Source organism: Epinephelus fuscoguttatus, linkage group LG21 (assembly GCF_011397635.1).
Source record: "Epinephelus fuscoguttatus linkage group LG21, E.fuscoguttatus.final_Chr_v1".
In the NCBI taxonomy this organism is placed as follows: domain Eukaryota; kingdom Metazoa; phylum Chordata; class Actinopteri; order Perciformes; family Serranidae; genus Epinephelus; species Epinephelus fuscoguttatus.
In genome coordinates, this window is record NC_064772.1 from 38,869,509 (window position 1) to 38,882,120 (window position 12,612).

Below are 12,612 nucleotides of genomic sequence, written 5' to 3' on the forward strand. Positions count from 1 at the left end.
AGCCAACACACACACATGGTTACATTTAGCCAACACACACACGTGGTTACGTTTAGCCAACACGCACATGTGGTTATGTTTAGCCAACACACACACATGGTTACGTTTAGCCAACACGCACACGTGGTTATGTTTAGCCAACACACACACATGGTTACATTTAGCCAACACACACACGTGGTTACGTTTAGCCAACACACACACATGGTTACATTTAGCCAACACACACACGTGGTTACGTTTAGCCAACACACACACATGGTTACATTTAGCCAACACACACACGTGGTTACGTTTAGCCAACACACACACATGGTTACATTTAGCCAACACACACACGTGGTTACATTTAGCCAACACACACACATGGTTACATTTAGCCAACACACACACGTGGTTATGTTTAGCCAACACACACACACACACGTGGTTACGTTTAGCCAACACACACACGGTTACGTTTAGCCAAAACGCACATGTGGTTACATTTAGCCAACACACACATGTGGTTACATTTAGCCAACACGCACATGTGGTTACGTTTAGCCAACACACACATGTGGTTACATTTAGCCAACACGCACATGTGGTTACGTTTAGCCAACACACACACACATGGTTATGTTTAGCCAACACACACACATGGTTACGTTCAGCCGACACACACACACGTGGTTACGTTTAGCCAACACACAGACGTGGTTACGTTTAGCCAACACACAGACGTGGTTACGTTTAGCCGACACACACACGTAGTTACGATTAGCTGACACACACACGTGGTTACGTTTAGCCGACACACACATGTGGTTACGTTTAGCCAACACACACACGTGGTTACGTTTAGCCTCCGCACACACGTAGTTACGATTAGCCGTCACACACACGTGGTTACGTTTAGCCGACACACACGTGGTTACGTTTAGCCGACACACACACGTGGTTACGTTTAGCCAACGCACACACGTGGTTACGTTTAGCCAACACACACACGTGGTTACGTTTAGCCAACGCACACACGCCTCTACTGAGCGTCTGGATTAAACACATCATGTCTTGAGTGCTTTAAGTGCGTTCACACTGCACAGTTCAGGAAAGTGCAGTTAATTACTGGGGCACTCAAAATGGTCCAAAAATTGAGTGTGGAATAACGGACTCTTTTCACCCTCAATGGTCATCACGTGAGACATAACAGAAGCCACGTCACAAACTTCTGACATGGCGGCTTGAGACGACAAGGAGCCTGTTGGTTCTACGTGTTTTTGCACTAAGTACCAAAACTGTTGTCGAACAGAAACTGTCAGTGATGTTTGTTGGGTCTGTGATTATTTGGCACTGCCATCAATAATGTGAATGCTAACGTCAGCTAGCAAGCTAACATAAGCACGTTGTGTTTGCTAAACAGGGATTTGTCTCATTGTCCCTGGTTCAAACTTGTGGAGACGTCCACACAGAATATCATTTAAGGTGGAGGAACAACAGACAACTTTGTAGCTAGCGAGCTAACATTGTTCTGCTCCAGGTGTTGATCAGCACACAGCGTTAGCTAGCTGCTGGCTAGCACGTTGATGACACACACACACACACATACACACACACACACACACACACACACACACACACACACACACACACACACACACACACACACATACAGACAGACAGACAGACAGACAGATGCTGACGACCTCTTGTCCTTTAATTGATGACAAATGAGTTTGTTTGTTTTAGGAGAAACACTGAAGTGTTTACACAACACACACACACGCACACACACACACACACACACACACACACACACACACACACACACACACACACACAGGTGAACAGGTGTGTGTGTGTGTGTTTCTCTGAATCAGCATCTTTAAAACCTGAAACACTAAAACATGAAGAAACTCATCTGAACGAACACAAACACACACACACACACACACACACACACACACACACACACACACACACACGTAAAAATGTCAGACTGATGCTGTTTATTGTTTATTTCACAGAAACAACAACAACAATTATTATAATAATTTTAATAACAAGGTTCATATTTTTATTATTTGTCTAAACCGACACCTGTTTATCAATATCTGATCAATAAATATAAACAGGAGGTTCTATTGTTGTTGTTTTAATATCAGTGATCAATAATCCATAAAAATAACCAACATCTAGGACCTTTAAACACACACACACACACACACACACACACACACACACACACACACACCCTCTGAGGGAGCTCGCGCCTCTCTCACCTGTTCATTCACTTCGTACCTGAGACTCACCGGAGCTGCACGCGCCCTCAGGAGGAGCCGCACGGACCGGACGTTTTAATCCATAATCAATAAAAAGTTCAGTCGCAGACAGTGATCAGCTTCCGGTTTATTCCCGCAGGTTCTGTGCTGTTCACGGACCCGGTTTATTGATCTGAACCTGGAGGACCCGGATCAGAGGGAGCGCGAGCATGTCCCGGGCCGAGGAGCGCGAGGAGGCCGACTGTGTGTGTTCCGTCGGGATGAAGTTCACGTGGGACATCAACGACCCCAAACTGCCGCAGGTAACACGGTGATCAATAAGTGATCGATAGAGGCAGTCAGATGATCAGCTGCTTCACTCCAACAGGAAGTGATCAGCAGCCTTATTATTAGAAACATTATTGATCAGCAGCCTTATTATTAGAAACATTATTGATCAGCGTCATCAAACAAAAGCTTTAAAATAAATCAACAACATGATGAAAGTCAGTTTATATTACAGTGAGTTTGGTCCGCCATCATTCATTCAGCATGGCCTATTTATTAATGTGAATAATAATAATCTTTATTATTAAACATTGAACAGTTCTGTTGGATCAATATACATTTTATGATGTTCTTAAATAGTCTATAAACGAACAGAGTTTGACTGGAGAGGCCGGGGTCCATCTTTTATCCGATCATTCAAACATTCAGCCTGTCACATTAATTAATAACTTATCAATAAAGATTAAAATTATATAATTTAACAGTTCAATAAAGAAACTCAAGTATTTTGTCACTGTGTTAAATTGGCAATAAAAAACGAGCAGGGTTCGGTTGGAGAGATTTGGTCCGTGATTCGTCCGATCATTCAAACATTCAGCCTGTCACATTAATTAATAACGACATAATAAAACATTCAAATAATATAACTGAACAGATCAATAAATGAATACACTTTGTCATTTTCTTAAATAGTCTAAAAAATGAACAGTTTGTTCCGTTATGTTTTATTTATTAATGTGAGTAAAAGTGATCTTTGTTAAAAAAAAAAAAAAAAACATTCAGCCTGTCACATTTAATAATAACGTCATAATAAAACATTCAGCCTGTCACATTTAATAATAACGTCATAATAAAACATTCAGCCTGTCACATTTAATAATAAAACATTCAGACACATATCTGATCAGTTCAATTTGCTCCTCAGGTGGAGTTCTGCTGTTTGTTGAATTATAACAATCTTTGTCTCCTGAAAATAACTTCACATAAAACTAAATTAACATTAAATGTGTTTTAATAACTGTATTTATTGACATGATGAGGATATCTGTGCACAGGCGATCAATAATTGAAGCATGTTTCTGATCAGGATCATTCAGCTCACACACATATATTAATATTGTTTACAGACGTAAAGTTAGAAAAACTGAATAAATGAAAAGAAATATTAAATAACTAATAACTTCTTCATTGGAGTTTTTACATTCTCAAAATGTCGTATGGAGTCTGGACCCAAGACCTCGGCTTAGAGTTTGTTCAGTGGAAACACGTTGAGGTTTGGTTATTGATCGCTGTGCACACACAATGAACACAGTCACATTTTATATAAAGACAGATTGTCATGTTTTTACAAAGAGCTGTCAACATCTTTCATTTTCTCTCATATTTCCCCTTGATATGGTTCATATGTTACACCTCAGTGTCATCTTTATAAAGACAAACTGAATTTAACTAAATAACCAAACATATTTAGAGACTCTGCAGAAATATGGAATATGTAAATGTCACGTCATTAAATTTAAACTCATTTAGCTTTTGACTGAAAACCGTCACAACATGAGTAAAATATTTAGTTTAAAAATGTGACAGTGAAGCTGTTTATTAATTCTCCTCCAGAGTTCCCAGATAAATTATGAAGATTTAAGGAAATCATAGAACTTCCCTCCCTTTTCTTCTTTAGATATTTTCAGATCATAAACTCTTTTATTTCTGACTAAATCCCTTCGACTGACGTCAGCTCACCTCGCCGCCATTTTCCCCTCGAACAACAAATTTAACCCAAAATCAGTTTTGAATCTTTTTTTTTTTTTTTTTGAGACAGACTCTGTTGAGGACAAGATATATAAATGTATCTGTAGTGTCAATGTTATAATGTGGGTTCAAAGTGTAAATCTTTATCTTATTTAATAAGTCATATTTAATGGATTCAGTTTGTCTAATAAATAAACTCGCTCTGCACCACATGAAATATCACAGATTATAAAACGTGTTTCTGATTATGAAAATTAATTATTAGTGAAAATTCTTTTTTTTAGCAGATGAAGAAAATACGTTTTGATGAAATGTTGTAACAATAATAATAATAATAATAATAATAATAATGTTTAAACTACAGTTTTATACGTGAACAAACACGGAGCTGATTCCGTCACATCGACAGAAGGAACTGACTCATTTTCTGAGTGTGACACAAATATACTGAACTTGTGTGAGGTTTACTGTTTGTTAAAGGTTATCTGAAGGTTGTGTGTGTGTGTGTGTGTGTGTGTGTGTGTGTGTGAAGCAGCTGACTCGGCTCTTCTCTCTGTTGATGCTCAAACAGTAAAAACTGGTTTTTATATTTTAGTTTTCAGTGAAACCAAAACAAACAGAGCCTCTCAGGTGGAACAGCTCATCCAGAGTCAGCTCATCACTGATCAATATCTGAGATTGATTTTCGGACACGTATCTGTAAACTGATCAGTCTAACAGAGACAGGAGCTCAGCAGCTTTCACATCTCTGATTAAAGATAAAACCTCGACTTCTCTGTCATGAATCAAACATTCAGCTTTAACAGGCTGTTTTCTGCCATAAATACCAACCAAGAAGAATTCACGTTCACGTTCATCATGACCCAGGTGGCTGTCGGACTCGGCCCATTTGCGGCAGGGTGTTGGCTGACTCAGTGGTGCTACGTGTGAGCTCTGGCCCATTGATGGTCACCAGATCTGCGTCCTGTTGGGCGCCATCGACCTCCTGGCTGAGACACAGCTGCTTTAACCTTTAGGCCCGTTTCCACTGAAGAAGTTCCTGGTACTATTTGAGGAGCAGGAACTACTACAGGAACGTCCTCTCGCTCGGCCCTCTCAACCGCCGTGTCTCCACTGAGAGAGCGGAGTAGGAGGAAGGTTCCTGTGAAGTTACCGGGCTCTGGATGTGATGTAATTGTTGACCAGGGCGATGTAGGGACGCTGTTAGCTGTTAGCCGTTAGCGGTGTCTGTAATAACTCACTAAACTCACAAAGTGGCCAATGAAAAAAATATTTTTTCCACCAGATGTCTTAGTTACAACATGATTGAACTAACTGGAGTAGTTTCATGTCATATCCGACAATGGGAGGCTTTTAACAGACGACGTCCTGATGTTAGCTTGCTGTTAGCTGTTAGCTGTCCCTGTCAGCTGATGCTTTCTAGACAACGTGATTTACCAAAACTGAATAAATACCACACATATCAACACAAAACTGCTTTGCTAGCTCAATCATGTTGTAACTAAGATATCCGCTGGAAATTTTTTTTTTTTTTTCACGGACCGGTTCTTGAGTTTGTTTACATGGCGGTGGAACGAGCTAATCCTTGTCTGCTGAGTTTTAAAAATGCTGGCTATTTTGTTGCTTTCTGTTGACGTCACATTTTGCCTTGAGTATATCCAATCAGCACCAAGTAATCCCCAAGCCCCAGCCAGGAGTTTCTCGGGGCCGTTCTGAGTACCTACTCCGAGGCAGGGACTTGTTTGGCCCCTGTAAAAGTTCCAGAACTCTGTCCTTCGGGGGTGGTTCCTGCGGTGGAGACATGCACCAACGGCCCCGGCCCCGTAAAATTACCCCGAAGTTCCTGCGGTGGAAACGGGCCTTATGACCTATCAGATCAAATGTCTCACATGTTAGACTAACCTGTCTGTCTGCCTGTCCTCCTGTCTGTCTGTCTGTCTGTCTGTCTGCAGGACACAAAGCAGTTTGACCCGTTCCAGGAGTGGACAGACGGTTATGTTCGGTACATCTACAGCGGTGAGAAACAGTTGCAGATGAAATCAGTTTGAACAGAGAGGTGAACTGTGTCTCAGGATCAAACACATGATCGGTGTTACTGATTATTGATTACTGACATTCTAACACGTGCTGTTGTGAGACATGATTCAATGACATAATACTGGAAGGTATGATGTCACACTGGGCGGTATGATGTCACACTGGACGTATGATGTCACACTGGGCGGTATGATGTCACACTGAGCGGTATGATGTCACACTGAGCGGTATGATGTCACACTGGGCGGTATGACTGGCTGTATAAATCCCGTCTTGTCTCTGACTTATGACATTTTCATTACTGATTAACGTGTTGGTTGAGTCTGATCGTGTTTCTCTGAACTCCACTGACATCCAGTGTACAGCACTGTTTTGCATCATTCGTCCAGGTTTCAGGCTGCAGAACAGAACGTGACTCCCATATAAATATGGGGAGTCAGGAAGTGCGCCAGGCTGTGAAGCCAAATGTCATAGTGGTCAAACAGTGTAATTACACCGTCACATGATGTCATGAGGCCAACAAAGACATTTCCCTAAAGACTCATGTGCCGAATGAGACGTCTTTAAAGCAGTGGATCCATTTTTTAGCTTCACCCCCCAAAATGACTCGTTTCACCATCAGGGTTTGATCCATTTAGTCCGATGATGTTTGGAAAGTCTGGAAGAGCTTCATGATTAAATCATTTTAGCCCCACTCAAGTTAGCAAACAGGAAGTAGCTGGATCAGTGGAAGGAAGTCTGTAGTGCGCCTGCTGTATGGGACCCAGTGCTTCTGTAATTTTATACACAGCAGTTGGACCTTTTTGTCTTCATGCACCGCTGAGCAGCTTTCATAGTAACAGATTAGGCCCCGCCTCCAGCGCTGTATCCAGGTCTCTTTATACATCCATGAGAAGAGTGGACTGTTTCAGCTGTTGCTTTGTTCTTAGCTGAAGATAAGAACGCTCAGAGACATCTCTCCGGCTGGGCGATGAGAAACACCAACAACCACAACTGTCAGATCCTGAAGAAGTCCTGTTTGGGTGTGGTGGTCTGTTCACGAGGCTGCACGCTGCCTGACGGGTCCCGGCTGCAGCTGCGCCCCGCCATCTGCGACAAGGCCCGGCAGAAACAGCAGAGTAAGTACAAACACAGATCCTGTTCAGGTACCCTCCACCTGTGTCTCCTTGTGTCCACCGGTCTCCTGACCTGGACTCTTTGTGTTTCAGAGAAGCTGTGTCCGAGCTGTAACGCCGCTCTGGAGCTACTGCCATGTCGCGGCCACAGCGGTTACCCCGTCACCAACTTCTGGAGAGTCGATGGAAAGGCCATCTTCTTCCAGGTCACCACCTTTATGCTAACATGCTAACTGGCTAAATAACATAGCATATCTAGCACTTCATACCAGATCCTGAACGATAACCAGTACGTGGACATCAGACTAGATTTGAACCAGCTTTTGTCTCCATGAAACCATGAAGCTTATACATTCTTAAACAACCTGATGGGCTGAGCGGGTTTACACCAGATCCTGGACATCTAAACCGGTCTGAGCCAGATCTTAGGATTCTAATTAGTTTTAAAATGATTCCTGAAAGCACAAATATATTCAAACAATGTCTTCAAGTCTGGAAAGGGCTAAACCAGTTTGTGTCTGTGTAAACAGGTCTAAACCAGATCCTGAATGCATGAACAGATTGGAGGAGGTATGGCCTGATTCAAACCAGATTCTAAACAGTCTGTCGTTGTTGTTGTCCTTCAGGCTAAAGGGGTCCATGATCATCCCAGACCAGAGTCCAAGTCTGAGACTGAAGCCAGAAGAAGTTCAGTGAAGAGACGAGTCAGCTCCCCGCCGTTCACGCCCAAAAGACGGCTCATTGAAACACAGGTCGACAACAACAACAACAACACACAACAGCTGTTGGTTAACGTTGGTGTTGTTTATTGTTTGCTTATTTGTTGTCAACTGTTTCAGGCTCTGGGCCCCGCCCTCCTCTCCTGCGTCGATCCATCAGACAGAATCTCCTTCATCGAGCCAAATTTCCCACAGCATTACCCAGCGTTTCAGAGCCCAGAGCCCTACTACAACCCCCACAATGCACTAGGAGAGGCCCCACCCACACTGCAGAAACCAGCCAATCCCAGGCTTTACATGGGCCGGCCCTCTTACGAGTTCCAAGGATACCTGACCTCGCCGTCGTATCCCATGACGTCTGACCTTTGTGACCCCAGGTCAGCATCGCACACACTCCAAAACACATCCTGTGTCTTTAAATACTTTCAGCCAAATACAGATCAGCTACAGGGGTTTAAATGAGATCTGGACCACTGAGCTGCGTGTAAACCAGACCCTGAAACCCTGAACAGAGTCAAAAAGGTCTTGACGGACGTGATCCTGGCGGACTGAGCAGGTCTTATCCAGAATCTGACAGTGTCAACAGGTCTAAACTAGATCCTGGTTTCTGTGCAGGGTGGCTCCAGTCCTGGGTTCCTCCTCTTCCTCCACGTCATCATCGGCTCCCCTCTCCTCCTCCTCTTCCTCCTCCTTCGACCCCCAGGCGAAGCCCTCTGCAGGCTGGAAGGAGCTGCTGAAGAGCTCTGCCCCCTATAGTGACAACCACCATTACTACAGTGCAGAGTACCCCTGCCGTTACCCCAGCAACGCCCCAGGGTCCCCCGCAGCACTGCAGACCATCATCACCACCACAACCAAGGTGGGTACAGTTCATCAGGAGGGTCCATCTGCAGACCTGAAATCTTCCTTTAATCCTCTGAGACCCACATACCCACTTTATCTTTTTTGATAGACAGGACAGTTCGATAGAGGGGCGGGGCTTAAACCTCACTGTACTGTTACATTAACACCTGTACTGTCCCTCCTCAGGTCTCCTACCAGCCCTGTCCAAAGCCTCCTGCAGCGCTCCCTTCCTACCAATCATGTCCTAAACCTCCTGCCGGCCTCCCGTCCTACCAGTCCTGCGCTCCCCCGAAACCTCCAGGCCTCCCTGGCTGCTCCTCTCTGCTGGATGACGCCTCTTCCTCCTCCTATTCCACCGAGGTGAAGGTGACAGAGGAGTCGGGTGGAGTCATCAAGTCTCTGTCGTTTCAGCCTGAACCTCTGCAGACCAAAACAGAGCGGGCCGACGGCTATGACTACCGTTACGCCTACCCCAACACGTACCGCTATGATGACTACTGAGGCAGCACGACCTCCACCGCAGCTACCACGACTGCTGTTACCACCACTGCACCCACCCAACACGTGGTGCCATGATGACTACTGATACTACAACTGTCACTATGAGAAAAACTACTGCTACAGCCCAAACACAAACTATCTGTCCACAGACTGTGTGAAACAAAACCCAGAGAACGACATCTGCCACTGCACGGATCAGGAGCGGACAGGATGTGGATTATCAGGACGAAACTCTGACCGAACCAAAATTTTGGTCCATGAGAAACTTTCTGAAGACGCTCAAGGAGTACTGTCATGTTCCCAGAGGCAGATCCTTCTCCAGCTTCCCTCGACCGACTCTTTCAGGACAAGTCAAAACATTGGAGTGAAATGTGCGTCAGACACCAGGATTCTGTTTGGTCAAAAAGCCTCAACACAAGACCCAACTCAGACCCGGTGCTTCTGGAGCTCTCAGCCACATCTCATGGCCTTCTTCAGCAAACTGAGCTGCAGCCATCAATTCATGGATTTGATTGTTGTGACATCACCTGATGGTTGTTTTTGTGGTGGAGATTGTTTCTGCAGGTGTACGTCATGTGGGGGAGGTGTGTTACGTCCTTCAGAGTCCCCAGAAGTGAGGTGTGTCACATCCTTCAGAGTCCCCAGAAGTGAGGTGTGTCACATCCTTTAGCGTCACCAGAAGTGAGGTGTGTCACATCCTTCAGAGTCCCCAGAAGTGAGGTGTGTCACATCCTTCAGAGTCCCCAGAAGTGAGGTGTGTCACATCCTTCAGAGTCCCCAGAAGTGAGGTGTGTCACATCCTTCAGAGTCCCCAGAAGTGAGGTGTGTCACATCCTTTAGCGTCCCCAGAAGTGAGGTGTGTCACATCCTTTAGCGTCCCCAGAAGTGAGGTGTGTCACATCCTTCAGAGTCCCCAGAAGTGAGGTGTGTCACATCCTTTAGTGTCCCCAGAAGTGAGGTGTGTCACATCCTTCAGAGTCCCCAGAAGTGAGGTGTGTCACATCCTTTAGTGTCCCCAGAAGTGAGGTGTGTCACATCCTTCAGAGTCCCCAGAAGTGAGGTGTGTCACATCCTTTAGTGTCCCCAGAAGTGAGGTGTGTCACATCCTTCAGAGTCCCCAGAAGTGAGGTGTGTCACATCCTTCAGAGTCCCCAGAAGTGAGGTGTGTCACATCCTTTAGCGTCCCCAGAAGTGAGGTGTGTCACATCCTTCAGAGTCCCCAGAAGTGAGGTGTGTCACATCCTTCAGAGTCCCCAGAAGTGAGGTGTGTCACATCCTTCAGAGTCCCCAGAAGTGAGGTGTGTCACATCCTTCAGAGTCACCAAAAGTGAGGTGTGTCACATCCTTTAGCGTCACCAGAAGTGAGGTGTGTCACATCCTTTAGCGTCCCCAGAAGTGAGGTGTGTCACATCCTTCAGAGTCCCCAGAAGTGGGGTGTGTCACATCCTTTAGTGTCCCCAGAAGTGAGGTGTGTCACATCCTTTAGTGTCCCCAGAAGTGAGGTGTGTCACATCCTTCAGAGTCCCCAGAAGTGAGGTGTGTCACATCCTTTAGTTTTCCCAGAAGTGAGGTGTGTCACATCCTTCAGAGTCCCCAGAAGTGAGGTGTGTCACATCCTTTAGCGTCCCCAGAAGTGAGGTGTGTCACATCCTTTAGAGTCCCCAGAAGTGAGGTGTGTCACATCCTTTAGTGTCCCCAGAAGTGAGGTGTGTCACATCCTTCAGAGTCCCCAGAAGTGAGGTGTGTCACATCCTTTAGTGTCCCCAGAAGTGAGGTGTGTCACATCCTTTAGCGTCACCAGAAGTGAGGTGTGTCACATCCTTTAGCGTCCCCAGAAGTGAGGTGTGTCACATCCTTCAGAGTCCCCAGAAGTGAGGTGTGTCACATCCTTTAGCGTCCCCAGAAGTGAGGTGTGTCACATCCTTCAGAGTCCCCAGAAGTGAGGTGTGTCACATCCTTTAGTGTCCCCAGAAGTGAGGTGTGTCACATCCTTCAGAGTCCCCAGAAGTGAGGTGTGTCACATCCTTTAGTTTTCCCAGAAGTGAGGTGTGTCACATCCTTCAGAGTACCCAGAAGTGAGGTGTGTCACATCCTTTAGCGTCCCCAGAAGTGAGGTGTGTCACATCCTTTAGTGTCCCCAGAAGTGAGGTGTGTCACATCCTTTAGTGTCACCAAAAGTGAGGTGTGTCACATCCTTTAGTTTTCCCAGAAGTGAGGTGTGTCACATCCTTCAGAGTCCCCAGAAGTGAGGTGTGTCACATCCTTTAGTGTCCCCAGAAGTGAGATGTGTTACGTCCTTTAGAGTCACCAAAAGTGAGGTGTGTCACATCCTTTAGTGTCACCAAAAGTGAGGTGTGTCACGTCCTTTAGCGTCACCAAAAGTGAGGTGTGTCACATCCTTTAGCATCACCAGGACTGAGGCACATGTGATAACAAATTTAACCTCGTCTAACTAACTGAGCGGCTGGTTGTGACAGATGTGGCTGAGAGCTTCAATACACGACAACAAGGAGACTTTGTTCTGTCAAGTTTTCAGAGTCAAATATGAACCTTCAAACTCAGGATTCAGTTATTGTGACATCACTTTAAACCATAAACGACCCCAGAAGAACCAGAATCCTCCTGATTTCTGATCTGATGAATTTGAATATCAAATATTAGACCTTCACCAAAGACTTTTTAATATCACAGCAGTCTGAGTGTAATGAAGCTGTGGAAGCTGTCTTCATGAGTGTTTGGGTTATTTATTGAGTCCGTCAGTAAACCTGTGAGCATGCTGAACTGTGTCTGAATGAAAGAACAAACTGAATGAACCAGTTGTTGACTGAAGAGATCTGTGAGATGTAAAACTGTTTCTGTCTGAAGTCTCACATTAAACCAACTGTTGTACAGACTCTTGTTTCTCTTTCCTTCAGAGTAAACTGATGTTAAAGCACGAGCTGGGACTAAAAGTTGGTGTAACATCCCTTTAAAAGTGTGTTTGGAGTCAACAGCTGATCGACAGCGTCGCAGCACAGAACCCGCTCACCTCTTTTCCACTTCATGTAAAATATTTTATATTCTCAGTTCTTCTCACCGTTTCCTAAAGTTTCCTTTAGTTGCTCTGGTTCGAGTTCA

At 44.9% G+C, this 12,612-nt stretch overlaps 1 protein-coding gene across 50 annotated transcripts; it reads left to right on the top strand.

Annotated features, from left to right (window-relative positions):
* The first annotated feature begins 2,295 nt into the window (after nt 1-2,295).
* Nucleotides 2,296-12,389, top strand: gcm2 (glial cells missing transcription factor 2). 50 transcript variants are annotated; one of them, XM_049565550.1, is made up of 15 exons: nt 2,296-2,566; nt 6,233-6,296; nt 7,247-7,435; nt 7,526-7,638; nt 8,059-8,184; nt 8,272-8,528; nt 8,767-9,010; nt 9,181-10,181; nt 10,284-10,351; nt 10,454-10,521; nt 10,658-10,725; nt 10,828-10,929; nt 11,168-11,507; nt 11,610-11,643; nt 11,712-12,389. In XM_049565550.1, the coding sequence occupies exons 1-8, from the start codon at nt 2,474-2,476 to the stop codon at nt 9,493-9,495; spliced, it is 1,401 nt and encodes a 466-aa protein (XP_049421507.1). In that variant the 5' UTR covers nt 2,296-2,473; the 3' UTR covers nt 9,496-10,181; nt 10,284-10,351; nt 10,454-10,521; nt 10,658-10,725; nt 10,828-10,929; nt 11,168-11,507; nt 11,610-11,643; nt 11,712-12,389. The 50 variants fall into 50 exon arrangements, with proteins under 50 accessions (XP_049421507.1, XP_049421508.1, XP_049421527.1 ...); XM_049565551.1 differs by lacking the exon at nt 10,454-10,521 and adding an exon at nt 10,522-10,589; XM_049565570.1 differs by lacking the exons at nt 10,454-10,521; nt 10,658-10,725 and adding an exon at nt 11,066-11,133 and having other exon boundaries at nt 10,284-10,419; nt 10,828-10,895.
* Nucleotides 12,390-12,612: the final 223 nt, after the last annotated feature.